This window comes from Caretta caretta, chromosome 7 (assembly GCF_965140235.1).
Source record: "Caretta caretta isolate rCarCar2 chromosome 7, rCarCar1.hap1, whole genome shotgun sequence".
NCBI lineage: Eukaryota > Metazoa > Chordata > Testudines > Cheloniidae > Caretta > Caretta caretta.
The window spans coordinates 28,746,188-28,764,757 of NC_134212.1; the positions used below are offsets into that span (position 1 = coordinate 28,746,188).

The 18,570-nt window shown below is 40.3% G+C and overlaps 1 protein-coding gene across 4 annotated transcripts in view; it reads left to right on the forward strand.

Annotated features, from left to right (window-relative positions):
• The window catches only part of DCP1A (decapping mRNA 1A), a 49,635-nt gene extending 42,125 nt beyond the window's left edge, over positions 1-7,510 (forward strand). Inside the window, exons 9-11 of one of the 4 annotated variants that reach the window (XR_007357676.2) lie at positions 156-374; positions 1,156-1,495; positions 3,375-3,453. Coding sequence is in view for 2 of the 4 variants with exons in the window: in XM_048858083.2 (XP_048714040.2) it covers positions 156-374; positions 3,375-3,452 (297 nt within the window). In the remaining 2 variants the exon portion in view is untranslated. Of the gene's footprint in view, positions 1-155; positions 632-1,155; positions 1,496-3,374 lie in introns of all 4 variants that reach the window. The other 3 variants (XM_048858084.2, XR_007357677.2, XM_048858083.2) reach the window with 3 other exon arrangements.
• Positions 7,511-18,570: the final 11,060 nt, after the last annotated feature.

The following is an 18,570-nucleotide window of genomic DNA, read 5'->3' on the forward strand; positions in this document are numbered from 1 at the left end:
AGGTATTTGTCTGATCAGAGTTTGATATAAAAACAGTCTCTAAATTTCTATTTAGGTAACATATATCACAACAATGGTTAATTCATCCAGGTTCTTATAAAGGCACTTCTCTCCACAGTGTACATGGTGCTTAATTATTTTCCTTTCTTTTGCAGGTCGCACCTCCACAGTTTGTTACAGCCACAACTACAGTGACTCCTTCAATCCTCTTGTCTCCTAGTGTTTTCCAGCAGTCAGCTACAAAATCCACTGAAATGGAGAGTAAAGCCAGTTCCTCTTCTCCTCTAACACTTGGAGCAACAGAAATTCAGACAATGCCTCCTACTGTTCTCAGTAGGTCTCAGCTCCAGGAAACCTTAATACATCTAATAAAGGTACTGTCAGTATCAGATTAAACCACTTTGGGTTTTTTCTGAATACAGAGGCAAGTAATGAGACTCCGTGCACTGGCAACTCCCATTGGATTCAATAGACGTTACAAGAGCTCAGCACTTTTGAGAGCCTGATGATTCCACACAGGTCCCATGTGTAGAGATGGTCCCTTGACTCAAGGTGTCTTCCTTCCCAGGATGGCACAATTTACTTCCTCTCTGGGATCCAGGTTTAGTGATGAGGTGGGGAACAGCTGAGGGTAAGCCACGAGGGACATGCATTGGACCTCTTCCTTCTCCATCCACATACATCTCTGTGAAACTCTGCAGAAAAGTTAATGCAGCTTCAGGATGTTTTAACATTCCTGTGGAGCCCCTCCTGCTGCTTAGCTCCCTCTTAAAGGGCATTCCAGGGGTGGACTTCATGCCTGCAGTCTTTGGCAGCACAGCTCCAATGGATCTGCATGGTGCAGAAAGGAGCTCGGGGATTTGTGCAGAGGCCTCTCTATAGTATTGCAAATCTAGCCTCTTGCAAATCTCACAGGATGTGCAGAATTTGTGGGTAAAGAGAAAAGTTGCAGAGTCTCTATGCCATTCTGTAGGTTTTTATGCTGAAAGGGGTGATTTGATGCAGGATTTTGCCCGCAAGAAGTTTAAAAATATGTGTATGTAAAATCAAAATATATTTCATTAATAGCTCAACCTGGAAGTAACTTGACCATTACATTTTTATTTAACAAAGTATTCCAGTTACAGATGAGTTTTTTCTTTGTTCCTTTTTTAGGGGCATGAACTCACCTTGAAATGGAAACTGCAAGCATTCTGATTAATGAATTAGAAAGTTTCAATGAGTGTGTTTTAATGCTTCAATTAATATTTCTGCTGAAATTCTGTTTTGTAACTTCTACTGCAATGTTCCTCAGGCCAGGTCTACACTTAGAATGCTGTAGCAGCCCAGCTGCACTGATGCAATTGCAGCACTGTAGCACTTCAGTGAAGACGCTACTGTGCCAACAGGAGAGCTTCTCCTGTCGGCATAGTTAATCCATCTCCACAAGAAGTGGTAGCTGTGTCGACGGGAGAAGTCCTCTCGTCAACGTAGCACTGTCTATGCTGGGGGCAAGGTCAGTATAACTACATTGCTCAGGGATGTAGATTTTTCCTGCCCCTTGGTGTTGGAGTTATACCAATATAATGCAGACCTGGCCTCAGTAAATCACAACAGAGCTATTGCTCCTATAGAGCCATATAGCAAGAGGATTATTTAGCCTCTTTCTGTTGTAAAATTACCATCAGTGTCACAAAACTTTGTGCGACATTAGGGCTCTCTTACTCTTTCCACACTGATCTCGACAGGTCTTGCACACAAAATGCAGCTCTAAAAATAAGACTACAGAAACCTAGCTCCTAGCGATAGAATTGTTAGGTCTGGAAGGGGCCCATAATAAGTCATATGATCAGTTTGGTGGCTGTTTTTGTTCTTTTGCATGACCTGCCTTTTTTTGCAGGACCTGCAGCTGTAACAAAAAACACTTGCTGACCCAGGAAAAACCTGCAAACTGAGCCAGTCTTTTATTATTATTTTTATTTATTGTCGGAGGCAGATTACAGGCAGAAATCTGTGCAATCTTGAGGACACTATTTGTGCTGTTCCAGTTCCAAAGGGAGCAGTACTTTTTATGTGCACTCTGTATAGACCGTATTTAGACAGGAACCTGAATGCTGATCAAAATTATCCTCCCCAGAAGTGGGGGATTACTATAAATAGTGACTGCAGTAGAGTACAAAGGGCTGAAGTGAAAATAATGCTGAAGGAGAAGAATATTCATCTTCATGCTGATTGATTAGGTGTCTGTTGTAGGGTTTACCAGTATATCTCATTTGAATGGTTAGAACCCAAGAAAACTAGAATAGCTTTAAATATTGCATATAAGTTGGCATACTGAGTTTCCTGGTAATATACTGATCTAGGATTTTAGACCAGGAATACACTGTGCATTGGTTTCCAAATTGGTCTTAGATTAGAAGTGTAAGTAATTGCAGAAAGTCTTTTCATATAATTGGTGGCACTGCTTGGAGATGGATTTGGGAGTCAGTACTGTTCAGAAATGCACAAAAAGCAAAATTCACCGCACCCCTGTGACGCTTGGGTAATGGGACTTGATGTGGTTGAAGTGAGCAGGAGTTCTGGGGGACAGTACCTTCCAACTCAGGGCCAGGACTGCAGTGCGCATTCTTTTCCACCCACTTAAAATTACTAGCACATTGCAGGGGCTGGAATAATGGTGGCTGTTGTCCTGCAGTGTTACTTGTGCTGGATGTTAGGACTGCTTGAAACAGGGGCGGGCAAACTTTTTGGCCTGAGGGCCACATCAGGTTTCTAACCTGAGGGCTGGTTAGGGGAGGCTGTGTCTCCCCAAACAGCCAGGAGTGGCCCAGCCCCCACCTTCTATCCGATAGCCCACCTCTACCTTGCTTCTCGTGCCCTGATGGCTCCCCCAGGACTCCTGCCCCATCCACCACCCCCTGTCCCCTGACTGCCACCCCGGGACCCCTGCCCCATCCAACCCCCCTGTTCCCCGCCTTCTGACCGCCCCAGCCACTATCCACACCCCTGCCCCCTGACAACCACCCCGAAATCCCCTGCCCTCTATCCAACCCCCCCCCCGCCCCCTTACCGCACTGCCTGGAGCACCGGTGGCTGGCGGCGCTACAGCCGCACCGCCCAGAGCACCGGGTCAGGCCGCAGCTCGACAACTGCGCTGCCCGGCCGCCCAGAACTGGGGCCGGGGGCTAGCCTCCAGGGCCAGAAGCTCAGGGGCCGGGCAGGAGGGTCCCGCTGGCTGGATGTGGCCCGCAGGCTGTAGTTTGTATATTCCCCACTGTGAAGAGACACCCACCCCATCTTGAGGCTTAACTTATTCACAATTAAGTAGCAAAAATCAGCACTTAAGTGTATGTTTTCAGTTAATGTTCTGCATATGCTCTTTTCCCCTCCTGCAGAATGATTCCAGTTTTCTCAGTACTGTTCATGAAGTCTACTTGCAAGTCCTGACCAAGAATACAGACATCAAACTATAATTGAAGTTAATTCAGTTCAACTGACAATATGTCTGCTTCTGAAACAATTATGCCTCATCTATAAAGCTGTAATATTTTTTTAAAAAGAATATTTAGTTTTCAGTGTCTTGAATTTTGAACCTGTTGGGAAAGACTATTCCTTAAAAATGCTTCTAAAAAGTAATCTTCTCAGAAGTGATCTAGGTTTCACTGTGATCATCACCAGCAAACCTTTGTTTCTAAGGAAAAATTTAGTTGCATATGAGCTTTCATTAGCATTAAGTGAATGTGCAAATGTTTTCTCTGACTTTTTTTTCTAGCTATCTTCAGTACTAAAGAGTTAAGGGGAACAGTGCTGTTTTTAACCTATCAGGTGTACAGTACACTACACAGATCAGAACAAAACTCAGTTGTAAAACCCACTTCCAGTTCTGAGGGCTTTGTAGAGGCTGGGGAGGCTCATTTATCGTAATAAACTGGTTGATGGCAGATGTGCATGTAGTAAAAGATACTGCAGTCAGGCTTGGAGCTGGGTGCCCTTAAAGCTAGATGTTTGAGGTAGGGGTTAAAAATACTTTTGCCCATTCCTGAGCAACAAACAGCCTTTACCCTGTAACTGTTCTGTTAGTTTTTGGCTTTGCATCTTTGGTGTCCATTGAAATATGCTTGGTTTCTCTAAAAAGATTGAATCCAAAGTGTGCACGATCCTAGGCTAGGGCAATCATGTGCTCTTTAAGTAACAGCCTGATTTCTGTAAATTTTTAAAATCAGATCTGGGGAAGAACATCACTCTAAGACTATTATTTTCCTATTCCCTGGGACTATATATGATATTTGAAATACATTGTTTCTGTTCAGCTAAGGATGAGCCAATGCCAGAATTGAGTTTCATTATTCACTTGTGTTGGCACTGTAGTGTTGAAAACTATACAGATGCGGAAAAATTGCAAACTGACCCCTTGCCTCCAAAATTTTTTTCACGTTGTGTAGTACTGCGTTGTGTTTAGTTGAAAAGTGAATGCTTCTTACATATGGTTTATCATTTCAGTATTTACCAGTGTAAGAATCCGACGACTTCATGTCTCCCCATTTGAAGTCAGAAAAGAATCCTTAATGATATTTTACTATGCTGCTATTGGTCTGTCTGTGACTTATATTTATTTCTATATGGCATGAAAAGGTACTTAGTAATACTTTAAAGTAGCTCTCAGTTGATTCCAGTAATACTAATTTTAAGGAATGGTTTTTGAGTAGAGAGGTCTTGGCATATTTGCTAATGGATAATTTGTAGTAAATTTAACCAGGTAGGATGCTTTGCTTATTTTTTCCAAGCACTATTGCAATGAAGAAGAAACGAGTTTGTTTGGCTCTACAAAATAGAATATCCTAGGGATTAGTTATAATAATGTTGACATAGTCAAGGGTTCAGGGTCACTTCATTGGAAATGATCAAATAAGCTTTAATTGTGACTCCATCACAAAGCAGTGGGTTTCTTCTAGTTATAACAAAATGTTTGTTTGCATTTTTCATGTCTAATAATTGTTTTAGTTTGAACTTTGTTTTTGAATAGAAAAGATTTTTGTTTAGCAAAATTTGCCTTCTGAAGAGTTTTTCAGCCTTTGAACTCAGTGTTTTTAATTAAAAATATTTAGTATTTTTATGTTAGTATGCAGAATTCAGGGAAACATACTAGTGATCATGTGTATTTACCAAGAAATATATTAACATTAATGGTAGCATTTGAATTCAGCAACAAAGACTTTCTGGACTTCGTAAGGAAGAAGGCGACCTAGTCACATACTAGAATTATAATAGCATGTGCATGCACAAAGCAATGTAAATTTGATTAGTTTATCTAAACCCATACACCTGATCCAAATCAAACTTGTGAGGGCCTTTTTGGAGGAGAAAGAATAGGAAAAAATGCCAAACTAGAGAGAGGTGCTTTTGGATATAGTCCTAGTGGACAATAACCAAGACCCTCAAGTAGGTGTCTTTCTCTGGCTTCAGCAAAGACTGAAGCAGTAATTTTCTTGACTTTTATGAGCATTTCTACTAGCTTGAAAAGGAGGATGGATGGATGGAAGGAGGAGTTCCCAAGTATAGAAATGAGAAAAGGAGCTACTGAGATGATACCAATTACAAACATTTCTGTTAACTTTCGGTTAAATACAGACTCATGTTTAAAATGTCATATCCAAAGATTTATATAAATTATGGGACACTAAGATTTCCCTCATATGGATTGTACTTTCATTTTAAGTCTAAGTCATGAACAGTTGATAATAAAGGGAATGTTATTTTAAGTAGCAACAACATTACAAGAGTTTGATTATGATTTAAACCCCAACATTTTACATTTTTGTTTAACGTGCTTGTGTTATAACTGTCCAGGAACCTCAACACGATGTTGGTAGATCCAAGTTCTCTTAATTTTTATATTCTGCTAATCTGAAAAAGTGTCATCTTCCCAGCTTGCAGAATGAATTTAAATCACCGTGACTAAGCAAGCTTTCTAATGAGTACAACTGATTTCTGTTCACATTGAATTCTTACTCACATTTACTCCACCTGCTGTATGTATAAACAGACGCACACTGGGAGAACAGGAGTATCCTGCAGGTGCAGAGTGCCATGATAGTGCTTTTTGTAATATGACAAAATTTAACAGATAAACCTCTTTAATGAAGAACTGCATTGTAAAACAAGCTCTGCTGCAACATAAAACTGGAGATGTTTTATAATGTGGAAGTTGTTTGACAGCTTCATTCTGGTTATTTTGAACTTTTGTATTCTAAAATGGTCAAGTTCGTTTCATTGCTTGATTCATGTTAGCTGCATGTACTGATAGTTAATGCATAGCTCGTTACCATGGGTCATCACAGCAACTTAACATGATCATTTAAAGTGGCTTTTTGTTTTGGTAAAACTACTACTTAATGTGATTGTACCCATTAGTTCTGAGAGTGAAAACAATTAGTTTAGACTATATTCCCAAAATTAATTATTTGTCTAAGCACGTGTTTTCTGTGGTCAATGTTAAGTCACTTTAAAAATTATAACCTTCTAATCAAAGATGGTTTTAAGATTTACAGCTTTATTATTATTATTATTATTCACAAAATTAAAATTGTTTCTCAGTTTTGTAGCTGTTAATATCGCAAAGTTGTATGAAAGGTGCTGAACAGCTATTAATTTGGAAGCCGTATATCTTGTAAAAGAAGAAAATATTTGCAAAAGAATTGAGGCAAAGTGTGAAACTGCAAGAGTGATTATTAATTTTAGTTTCATATAACAGATGTTTGACTTGCCAGGTATTGATATTCAACATGTTTGAACATTTGCTGCTGGACATGTTTCATTTTGCCTACATTTTTGTTTTGCTTCATTTTTGGTACATTCCTTGAACCTATAATGCCCCATCTAGTCAAGTATGCAATTACTGGGAAACTTTTAAAAGAGAGTGATTACTTTGGAAAGTTATCTTTAAAAGTATGTGAGAAATCAGACACTTTTTTCAACTATTTGAATTGCTTCTTGCTTACAGCATATCTTTACAGGAGGAATGTGTGCAATATATTTCACCTCAGTTTAGCCTGACATTGTTGTGAAAATGTTAAGATGCAATATCTTCCTTCCACTTTAAATTGGAAAAAATTGCAATATCTTTCCCTGATGGTCTATTTATTTTTATCTATTCTGTGTATGGGCACATTGGTGGGGGGGAGGGTTTAAAATGTAAAGTATGCATTTTTAACTGTCATTTTTTTTACCACTTTTTTTTGGCTGCACCAGTTGTTATTTACTTGCATGTTCTTACAGTATGAAGATGCTCAAGACACTGGGATTTTTAGTAATGATTTCTGGAAACATGGTATGCAAACAGGTTTTTTTCAAGTCAGTAAACGTAGATACTGCATCACTAACATTATGGTATGGACTTCTTTATACCATCTATGTATGTTTGCAAATATTAAGTTATTGCATAAATGTTTAAGAATTAGCATTTTTCATCCAAAATTTTGTATGTTTGCAAATATATTTTTGTAATAAAATTTCAAAAACAAATATTTCAGCACGTCTTACAATCTTCCAGTGTTTTATTTCACTTGCAGAGATAGAAACTAGCTATGAGTGTAAACTCAAAAGGTTCATTGGGGTCATCCATCCTGGTACCTTAAATTTTAGATTTTGAATTTGGCAAACCAATCAATCGTCATCCTTCTTCTAAGAAGTAAATCTGTAAGATGTGCATTGCTAATACTACTGCAGTCGCTTCCATTGGCTTTCATCCTAATATTTAATTTTTGTAGTACCCTTCTCTTCCATTCTAGCAAATGTGTGACACTTGATAAACCAAATATTAATCTGAAACTGTTTAGATTTAGACTTGGTGGTGATAGGGAAAAACCTCCTAACCCTAGACAGGAGGGGAACCCTTTTTCCCTAACAGTGGTGGTCTGGATTAATTCAGCAACTGTCACTCTATACGAATTGATGATGGTAATACTGAGCTATTGTTTTTGCTGCCCAAACCACTGGTGAGTATTATAGTTTTGGTAATCTTAATTTATTTGCAACAAAATCTTGTAGCACAATTTCACTATAACACTAACTTTTCCCTTTTATGAAGATGTTTTTTTCTGGGTTCTCCTTTGTTTGTTTGCGATCTTGAATTTGAAACTTATTTTCAGCTGAAATAGAATATAAATAATATTATAAAATTCTTCACATATTCCTTACAAACATTATTTAATTGTTGTAAGATAAATCAGATAGGGAAATTGAGACAGACAAGGGGACAAATTCAGAAGTTGTATGTCAGATGGAGTAAGCTAGATGCCCTTGCATTAAACTCCCATAAATTCAGTCTTTCTTGACTCTACTTACACCCAGTCTCCCAACAAATTAGCAAGTCTAAATGTCTAAGAGGATGTAACTTACACAGTGAAGAGGCAGACCTGTATGTTAAAACAGGATGGTGCTATCTTTGTAGCTATTAGTGGACTGGGAACTGTACTATATATGCAAGCAGGTCCTCTCTAATTGCCTTGCATGGCAGCCTTCCAGTAGGAGAGTGATCACTTTTATGGAATAGTCATGAAAACAAAATAACAGCCATAATGGCCTGAATTGTGGCTTTGCTTGCCTTGTCAAATTTGTTGCGTACAACAGTCAACACAGAGGAGGATTGAGTACTGTGGGCACTGTCTCTTTATAGAGATTCAGTGAAGAATTATATTTTCCTGTATCTAAACTACATCATCCACTGTGTAAATAAAATTCCTCTCAAATTTGGGCCAAACCTTTTTTCTCTGGCCTCCCATCTCACATGTCAGTTTGGACTCTGCAATGGACAAGAGTATCTTCTGAGTTTGGGTGGAAGCATGTGTCAAAAATCAAATTTTATAAAAGAAAGGTGGTTACAGTATTAATCATGAAGAAACAGGTGGGAGGCTGGGAATTTGGGGCTCTGCTTTCTGGTCTTCCTTCAGCAGGTACTGTCCAGCAATGCAGTGTATCCTCATCTGCATTGGTAAATGTTCCAAATGCTGGGGCTAGCTCGCTCCTTTCCAGGCTATCAAAGTAGCTGAAAGGAAAACTATACTTTTCTCCAATGCCTCTTAGAGAATGAAATATTTACCAAAACTAAATATATGAAAATGAATTTCCCAATGTGTTTTGAAATACCTGTCACTGTTTTTATACCTCCCTCCAGTGAACTGGACTATGTGACTCTGATGTCTGACCTCTTAGTGATGCTGCATTGTACTTCCCAGCAGGAGGCAGAGTTTCATGAAATAGAATTAGGGCATAGAAAATTCACCCACTGAAATCTGACTCTTCCAATTGAGTTTTTGGGTAAATTCTTATGGAGTTAGAGGATGAAATACATACACGCTGTGGCACATACAAATAACAGCACATGCTAAAGAAAACATTTTGACAGATCCTCAGCTTGTGTAAATAGGAACATCTTTACTGACTTCAGCAAAGCCATGCTCATTTACACCACTTTGGATGTGATCCATTGTGCAACAATATACTTATTAAAGCTCAGTTGTGCCTCACGCCATACAAAATGACTGGATTGCCGTGGGCCGACCAATATCCTATTACTAGATCAGAGGATAGGAAAACTGCTACCATCCTTTCTCCCAGTTAAAAATGTCGTTTCATGAAACTGAGGTGGATTTTTCTCCCTTTCATTTAAAAGTTGAAAATGAATTGTGTGTTTTTATTTTAAAAAGTTTATTAATGCATTTAAGCAGTTCTTAAATTAACCCAAACATTACAAAATACACCCTAAAATAACTTTTAAACCGTTTTCAACACTTGCTAGTGGAACTTGATTTGTCTGTCTTCATTCTGTTTCATGAAATTCTACTTTCCAAGAGTGAAGATGGTTGCTTCTTCCTTGTTGCTTTAAATATGTTGTTATATTTCAGGTAAATTTTTTTTTTAAGTAGCTTTCTCGTCTTTGTAAGTAGACATCAAGATTAGAATCACATTTATGCTACTCTGCTGTTTTCCTATAAAGATGAGCAACCTAAACTGTTCCACAGAGATGAACTCTCTTGTCTTTCTTAAGGTGTAAGTATTGTTATTAATTATTACTATCATTTCTCTGACCTGACAGGTTAATAATCTAGGCCAACTTGGAAATCTCATGAGAATAGCACTCCTCTGCGCGCTCTCTACTTCCATCCAGACTGAAACTGGGAAATTTTGAGTCCATTTTTCTTTGCTCAATTGAACCTTCAAACCCCTTATCAAAGATTTGTGGGATGGGCAAAGATTAAAACTAGTTAATACAAACTGTTTGCCCATCTCTAGGAGAAGGCTGATAGGCTAATGTAATAAGCTACATTAAACAATCTTACCCTATCAAAGTTAATTTCTATTAAGGATTTATTTTATCTGGCAGATAAACATTAAATGTGTGTGTGTGTGTCTATATATATGTTGGTTTGAAGGTCTCCCCACAGATGTTAATTTTCACTAAAGTATAGAATTGATATGAGCGGTCATATTCTGATCTGTTACTCTAGTTTTATACCTTTATATTATCTAAATCGGGCTATTGACCATTGTGTCAAAAGCTCAATCACTGGGAATTAGTGCACTAATACATTTGTTTGTAAAATGTTTGTACATGTCTTCCAATTTTCTTGTGCTTTCCTTCTGTGTGCAGGACTCCTGGAAGGGCCAGTTAAGCACTGAGAAAGAGAGGAGGCTCTTCTGTCCATCATTAGCACATTTTAAAGAAGAACTTTAGGAGTGAGGTAGAATAAAAGGAGAGCAAACAGGAAATAGAAGTGCGGGTAAACAACAGAAAAGACAACGATGCGTCCTTGTGGCACCTTAGAGACTAACATTTATTTGGGCATAAGCTTTTGTGGGCTAGAACCCACTTCATCAGATGCATGGAGTGGAAAATACGTTGTTTTTGCTGATTCAGGCTAACATGGCTACCACTCTGAAACCTGTCAACAGAAAAGAGTTGAAGCAAAATGTAGAGGGGAAATGTGGAGAGAGGTGACTAGCAGTGAGGTGATCAGGGATAAATGAGACACACAGAGATGTTACATGGAACACAGAAGAAATCACTTGCTTTGCTGTGAGTTACCATTTCATTCCTGGGCTGCTGCATGCCTCCTTTGGATGATTTACCAGGGCTTAGTAGCTGAGGATGAAATGAGGTTCACTTCTAGGAATCCAGAATATTTCAATCCATACACTGATAACCAACCTGAGTTGGGCATGACCTCCCTTCCCCAGTCTGTGCTGTGATAGCGCACAACTATTTGCCAGGTCCATTATGGATTATTATTATTTTTTTTTTTTTTAGCCTTCAGATATCCTGAAGCAGGATAATGGAGTTGCCAGACTAATGGCATATCCAAGTCCTATTTCTTTGCTGATGGCTCTTACATTAGAGCCCAAAATCTGTAGCTCTTGCTAAGAAAGAAGTTGTTCCTAGTGAATTGGCTCAGTCTCTCATTTTTCATGAATAAATCTGGAGGGTTTTTTTCCTATTTAAAATGCAAGTAGTACAATTTTATAAAATGCATTGCAGGAAGCCTAATCTCAAGGGCATAAGGAATATGCTTCCTTTTCAGGTTGACTGAAAGCACTTGTCCTTGGGCCTCACTTAAAACATGCAGGTATGCGATGTGAATGTACAGCTGGTGTTTATTGCTTACATAAATCAAGAGGCTCAGCGTAACCACGAGAGAGAAGATCTAGTGTGATGCTAGCAGAGTCCTTATGTGCTCTTACTCTAGAGAGCATATAGTCTCACATCCTGCCCCACTTTGTAGAAATCGGAGAAGGGTGGAGGAAGGCCTACAAGACTTTCTATTCCATCCCCTTGCCAATGTGGGATTGTGATCCACAGTATATTTTTCTAGTGTATTGTCCAGTTTCCTTCTAAAATGCCAAGCAACAAGGCTTCTACTCCTCCTCTGGGGAGACTAATCTCCAATCTGATAGATTTCACTGTAAGGAAAGTTTGGGGTATTAGAAAAACTTTCCTTTCCACATCTTTCTCTCATTACAGTGTTTGTGTTCCCTTGCCTCTAATTTTTTTCCTCCATCATTGATGTCGATGCTGTTCGATATTTGGAGATAGTTTTGCCCCAATTACCCCTTTATTTGTTGCTTAGCTAAACAATACATCAGGGTTAGGCAGCCTATGGCACGTGCGCCAAAGGCGGCATGCGAGCTGATTTTCAGTGGCACTCACACTGCCCGGGTCCTGGCCACCGGTCCGGGGGGCTCTGCATTTTAATTTAATTTTAAATGAAGCTTCTTAAACATTTTAAAAAGCTTATTTATTTTACATGCAATAGTTTAGTTATTATATTATAGACATAGAAAGAGACCATCTAAAAATGTTAACATGTATTACTGGCAGGCAAAACCTTAAATTAGAGTGAATACATGAAGACTCGGCACACCACTTCTGAAAGGTTGCTGACCCCTGCAATACTTATTAAACTGCTTAGGCCCTATTTTTGCAGGCTGTTCCATCCAAGGCTAAAATCAATGGATCTTTGCACCGGTGCAGTGGTTTGGCAGTGCACAACAGCTTGCATAATTGGGGCAAGAATTTGGGCCCTAGCCAGTCCTACTCCCAAAAGGCGGCCTCTCCTGCTGCTCTTTCCAAACGGAATAATAATCCCAAAATCTGTTATGTTGTAGGAAAGAAACTGAAATCCCTTTTCCAGAAAAACACATTGCATGAAATCTTGGCCCCACTGAAGTCAATGCCAAACCCCCATTTATTTCAATGGGGCCTGGATTTCTCCCACTGTAGTTTTACAGAGTATGACATAATGTAAATGGGAAGTCTGTTTTTATTATTTATTAGTAGTATAGCAGGAGTTGCCTATGAGCCCCATTCATAAACCAGGACATCACTGTGCTAGGTACTGTACAAACATTGAACAAAAAAGTCTTAATTTGACTGTTCTAGATGCCTCTCCTGTTCCCCTTCTCCTTTCTAGTTATACTGTAAACACGAAACAGTTGGTTGTTAAAATAATATAAATGTCTTCTTATTTACACAAAGTAAGTTATTCCATTTTTGGTAATAAGATCTTTAACGAAGGAGTTCAGTCATTTGAATGTAGTTGTTCCTTTAAACAGTGAGTCCTGATCAGATATGCCAACATATAATGACAAAGCAAATTCCTAGTCTGTTGAATGGAGGGGGGGAAACTAGTTTGTTTACTTATCATGATTCAAATGTCAGACAGCTACTCTGTAGATGTAATGAAGTTACTTTTAAAAGTGTAAAAAAAAACGAGGAGTACTTGTGGCACCCTAGAGACTATCAAATTTAGTACTCGGTTTTGTTTTTTTTGCTGATACAGACTAACACCGCTACCACTCTGAAACCTTTTAAAGGAGGTGCTGTCGTCCTCATGAATAGGTCGGCATTTGAACAAGAAGCTGCTAGGCAGCTCTCCAACACCACTTTCTACAAGCCGTTACCCTCTGATCTCACTGAGGGTTACCAAAAGAAACTACAGCATTTGCTCAAGAAACTCCCTGAAAAAAAGCACAAGAACAAATCTGCACAGACACACCCCTAGAACCCCCACCAGGGGTATTCTATCTGCTACCCAAGATCCATAAACCTGGAAATCCTGGACGCCCCATCATCTCAGGCATTGGCACCCTGACAGCAGATTGTCTGGCTATGTAGACTCCCTCCTCAGGCCCTACGCTACCAGCACTCCCAGCTATCTTCGAGACACCACTGACTTCCTGAAGAAACTACAGTCCATTGGTGATCTTCCTGAAAACACCATCCTTGCCACTATGGATACAGAAGTCCTCTACACCAACATTCCACACAAAGATGGACTACAGGCCGTCAGGAACAGTATCCCCGATAACGTCACGGCAAACCTGGTGGCTGAACTTTGTGGCTTTGTCCTCACCCATAACTATTTCACATTTGGGGACAATGTATACCTTCAAATCAGCGGCACTGCTATGGGTACCCGCATGGCCCCACAATATGCCAACATTTTTATGGCTGACTTAGAACAACGCTTCCTCAGCTCTCGTCCCCTAATGCCCCTACTCTATTTGTGCTACATTGATGACATCTTCATCATGTGGACCCATGGACAAGAAGTCCTTGAGGAATTCCACCATGATTTCAACAATTTCCATCCCACCATCCACCTCAGCCTGGACCAGTCCACATAAGAGATCCACTTCTTGGACGCTACGGTGCTAATAAGCGATGGTCACATAAACACCACCCTGTACCGGAAACCTACTGACCGCTATTCCTACCTACATGCCTCCAGCTTTCATTCAGACCACACCACACGATCCATTGTCTACAGCCAAGCTCTACGATACAACCGCATTTGCTCCAACCCCTCAGACAGAGACAAACACCTACAAGATCTCTATCAAGCATTCTTACAACTACAATACCCACCTGCTGAAGTGAAGAAACAGATTGACAGAGCCAGAAGAGTACCCAGAAGTCACCTACTACAGGACAGGCCCAACAAAGAAAATAACAGAACGCCACTAGCTATCACCTTCAGCCCCCAACTAAAACCTCTCCAACGCATCATCAAGGATCTACAACCTATCCTGAAGGACGACCCATCACTCTCACAGATCTTGGGAGACAGGCCAGTCCTTGCTTACGGACAGCCCCCCAACCTGAAGCAAATACTCGCCAGCAACCACATACCACACGACAGAACCACTAACCCAGGAACCTATCCTTGCAATAAAGCCCATTCCAACTGTGTCCACATATCTATTCAGGGGACACCATAATAGGGCCTAATCACATCAGCCACACTATCAGAGGCTCGTTCACCTGCACATCTACCAATGTGATATATGCCGTCATGTGCTAGCAATGCCCCTCTGCCATGTACATTGGTCAAACTGGTCAATCTCTACGTAAAAGAATAAATGGACACAAATCAGACGTCTTATAACATTCAAAAACCAGTCGGAGAATACTTCAATCTCTCTGGTCACTCCATTACAGACCTAAAAGTGGCAATTCTTCAACAAAAAAACTTCAAAAACAGACTCCAACGAGATAGTGCTGAATTGGAATTAATTTGCAAACTGGATACAATTAACTTAGGCTTGAATAGAGACTGGGAGGGGATGGGTCATTACACAAAGTAAAACTATTTCCCCATGTTTATCCCCCACCCCCACCATTCCTCAGACATTCTTGTCAACTGCTGGAAATGGCCCACCTTGATTATCACTACAAAAGGTTCTTTTCCCCCCTCGTCCCCCCGCTCTCCTACTGGTAATAGCTCATCCTAAGTGATCACTCTCCTTACAGTGTGTATGGTAACACCCATTGTTTCATGTTCTCTATGTAATAATCTCCCCACTGTATTTTCCACTGAAAGCATCACATGAAGTGAGCTGTAGCTCACGAAAGCTTATGCTCAAATAAATTGGTTAGTCTCTAAGGTGCCACAAGTACTCCTTTTCTTTTTGCGAATACAGACTAACACGGCTGCTACTCTGAAACCTTTTAAAAGTGTGTGTGCTGTAGAGATTTGCTAAAGAACATTTATCTAACTAAAACTGTGATCAGATAGAGTTAAAGGCTTGGCTTAAACAAGCACAAGCAAAGATCTTCGTAACTAAGGCTGAAATCAGAGTGGCTGAATCAAAACTCTCGATCCAAATAGCCCCAAATTTTGCAGCATTGAAATCTAGATCTGGTTCTAAATTTTGCAACTTGGATCAGTCTCTAGCTGAAATGCTCCTGTAAATTACCCACATTGTACTTAGGTATTGGATTGCATCTGTTATCCAAAGTAATTCATTAATGGGATTCCTGCAACACTATGGGGAGATGGAACACTGTGTATGTGTCTCTGCAGTAGTTTTCAATGGACTATCCATTCATTAGGGAAAGGTGGTAAACTCCCTGTGTAAAGGCTGCAACAAGCTTCAAATATAAAGCTGTTTTGCCCCGTAATATTTTGGCTTGGAAAATAGGTTTGGTCTGGAAAATGCCAGATTTACCCTGAAAACAAATAATTATTCTTGTTGGCTTGTTTTCTGCAAAGTTTTTTTTAAAAAAAAAATCACATTATTTTTGAGTGAGAGGCCATTTAAATATACCTTGACTGGAAATTTTATTTTTTGTCTAACATCCGTTTCAGTCCCTCTAACTCAAAAACAGCTGGTTAGTTATCCTCCAGGCTTTCTAGAAAATCTCCTTAAGCTCCTGGGCAGCTATAACAGAAAGAAAACAGGTTGAAGTTTAAGCAAAAATATGACTAGGTTTTTTGTGGCTATCCTTGGGCTCTGTCCTGTTCCCAGTGACTTCAGTGGGAGTTTATTTACCATTGCTGCCTTCGGGAGCAGGTTCAGGCACTGCATGAGCATGTTGTATTCTATGGGCTGTTGGTTGCTCCTTAGAAAGAGCATAAGGGTGTTTATGTAGATACCTTCCTTTAGCTCTTGCACTCAAGTCCTGTGCCTGTTAGCAGACCCATACTGGACCCTCCTGCTCTATCTCAGAGATAAGGCTCTTTTCTCAACTCTGTGACAAATTTTCTATGTAATCTTTAGCAAATCACTTAAACTACATTCACGGGTTACCTGATCTGGAAAAATGACTTGTACGTGTTCTCCATAGGTCAAGGGAGCCTTTTAGTGGGAGAGGCAGGAGTAATTGTTTTGCTAGATCTTGGAGTTTCCTCTTACAGAATGTGTCATCTATTTGAACAAACACTACTTTTTTAAATGGATTTTGTTTTGTATGTTGAGATCCACTGGTGAAAGAACAGTATTCACTCTCAGGCAGAGCGTGAAGCTGCAGTGCAGCCTGGGGGCAGGGCGTGTGGCTGTGGTGTGGCTTTAAGTTCTTTTTGTGCCCTCTTGATCCTCAGCTGCTACAAGCATGGGACAGGTCCCCTCCCCCCCGCATAATTTACACAGGCTGTCTAGGCTTAGCCCTAGCCCTATGAGCCACAGTCCAGAATCTCTACAGTAATTCCAAATTGCAGCCCCACCCCAAACACTCCCTCCCTGCCCTTGGCATGCCTCCTGACAATCAGGGCTTGCAAGGGGGTCCTTGGAGGAGAGCCTTACAACTGTCCTCTGCAGTGCCTCTAATGAGGGAATCCTTCCCATGGCCTGACACTGAACTTTTGGAGGTCCTTTACACCACTTTGGCCCTCTTGCTTGGTGTAGAGGGGCTGGAGTGGAGGTGAGGGTCCCACCCAGAGCTTTTGTACATTACTTTATACTTGATGTGAATAATTTGTTTATATATGAGGTGTGTAATGTCCTTGCTCTTAAGTGCTTAGGTTTTGTAGATGATGTGCTAGGTAAGGACATATTTGCCAGTCAGCACCCTTGCAGGGGAGGGAGAGTTCAGTGGTTTGAGCATTGGCCTGCTAAAGGCAGGGTTGTGAGTTCAATCCTTGAGAGGGCCATTTGGGATCTGGGGCAAAAATTGGGGATTGGTCCTGCTTTGAGCAGGGGGTTGGTCTAGATGACCTCCTGAGGTCTCTTCCAACCCTGATATTCTATGATTATTTTTTGGTTTTGGAATTTGATTTAAGGTGAAAATGTTAAACACCTAACTCCATATGTAGATATCTAAATGAGTGGCCTGACTTTTGGTGGTGCGGAGCTTCGGCAGTTCCCACTGAAGTCAGTGGAGTTGCCTCTATTTATGTCACATAGCCACATTCATTGCTGGGTTGTTTTGCACAATTATAACAAGAACAGAGTTTAGGTTGGGGGGTCTCTAAAAGATGCTAATATGAGCACAACAATTTTTCTTATGCAGGAAGCAGGAAACTTCATGAGTTTTCATTTTGAGTTTCTAGCTCATGGCTACAATAGTTGTCAGAATCCCCAGGCTGCCCTCTGAGGCAGGAGCAGATGCAGGCTGCAACACAGGCTGGCTAGAAGCAGAATCAAGGGCAGCCTGTCAAAACTACTGGCAATGGGAGTGTTCGCAACCAGGTAGTGATGTTGAGCAGACTAGAGAGACTGCTTCCTGATATACCTGGGTGGGACCTCACCTGTAGTTTGGCAGGACCCTGGTTGAATGGCATGGGGCGTATCACAAGACCTGCAGTTAATTGCCTATGATGTTTCATCTGGCTAAACAGGCTCAGGCTCAGAGGTCACGCAGGGGATGACTCAACGTTCTTAAGCAAGCTCAGAGGTGCAGCACGTGGTGGGATTTATCTCCTTTTGAACACAGTCACATCCAGAATGAAAATGAGTGGATTGTCTCAAATCAGTAGGTCTCTCATGATTGGTGGAAGACCAGTGCCTTTGTGCAGCCTTTCCTAGATCATTGTTGACAAATCTATCATTTCCCTCTAGTAATGAACTGCTAACATGCCTTTTGTTCCTAATATACTTTTTAAAAAAAATCCTTATTGTCCTTAACTATGCAGTCCATAGATTTTTCCCTTTGTCCTTCTACTTCCCTTATCAATTTTTACAATTCCTAGTTTCTAATTAATATTCTTTGTTTATCAACTTCCCCTTTCCTCCATTTGTTATATATTTAACCAGTGTAGCCTCCTTTTTCTTCTTACTAGAGACAAAAAAAAATTTCTTAAGAAATTCCCAATTATA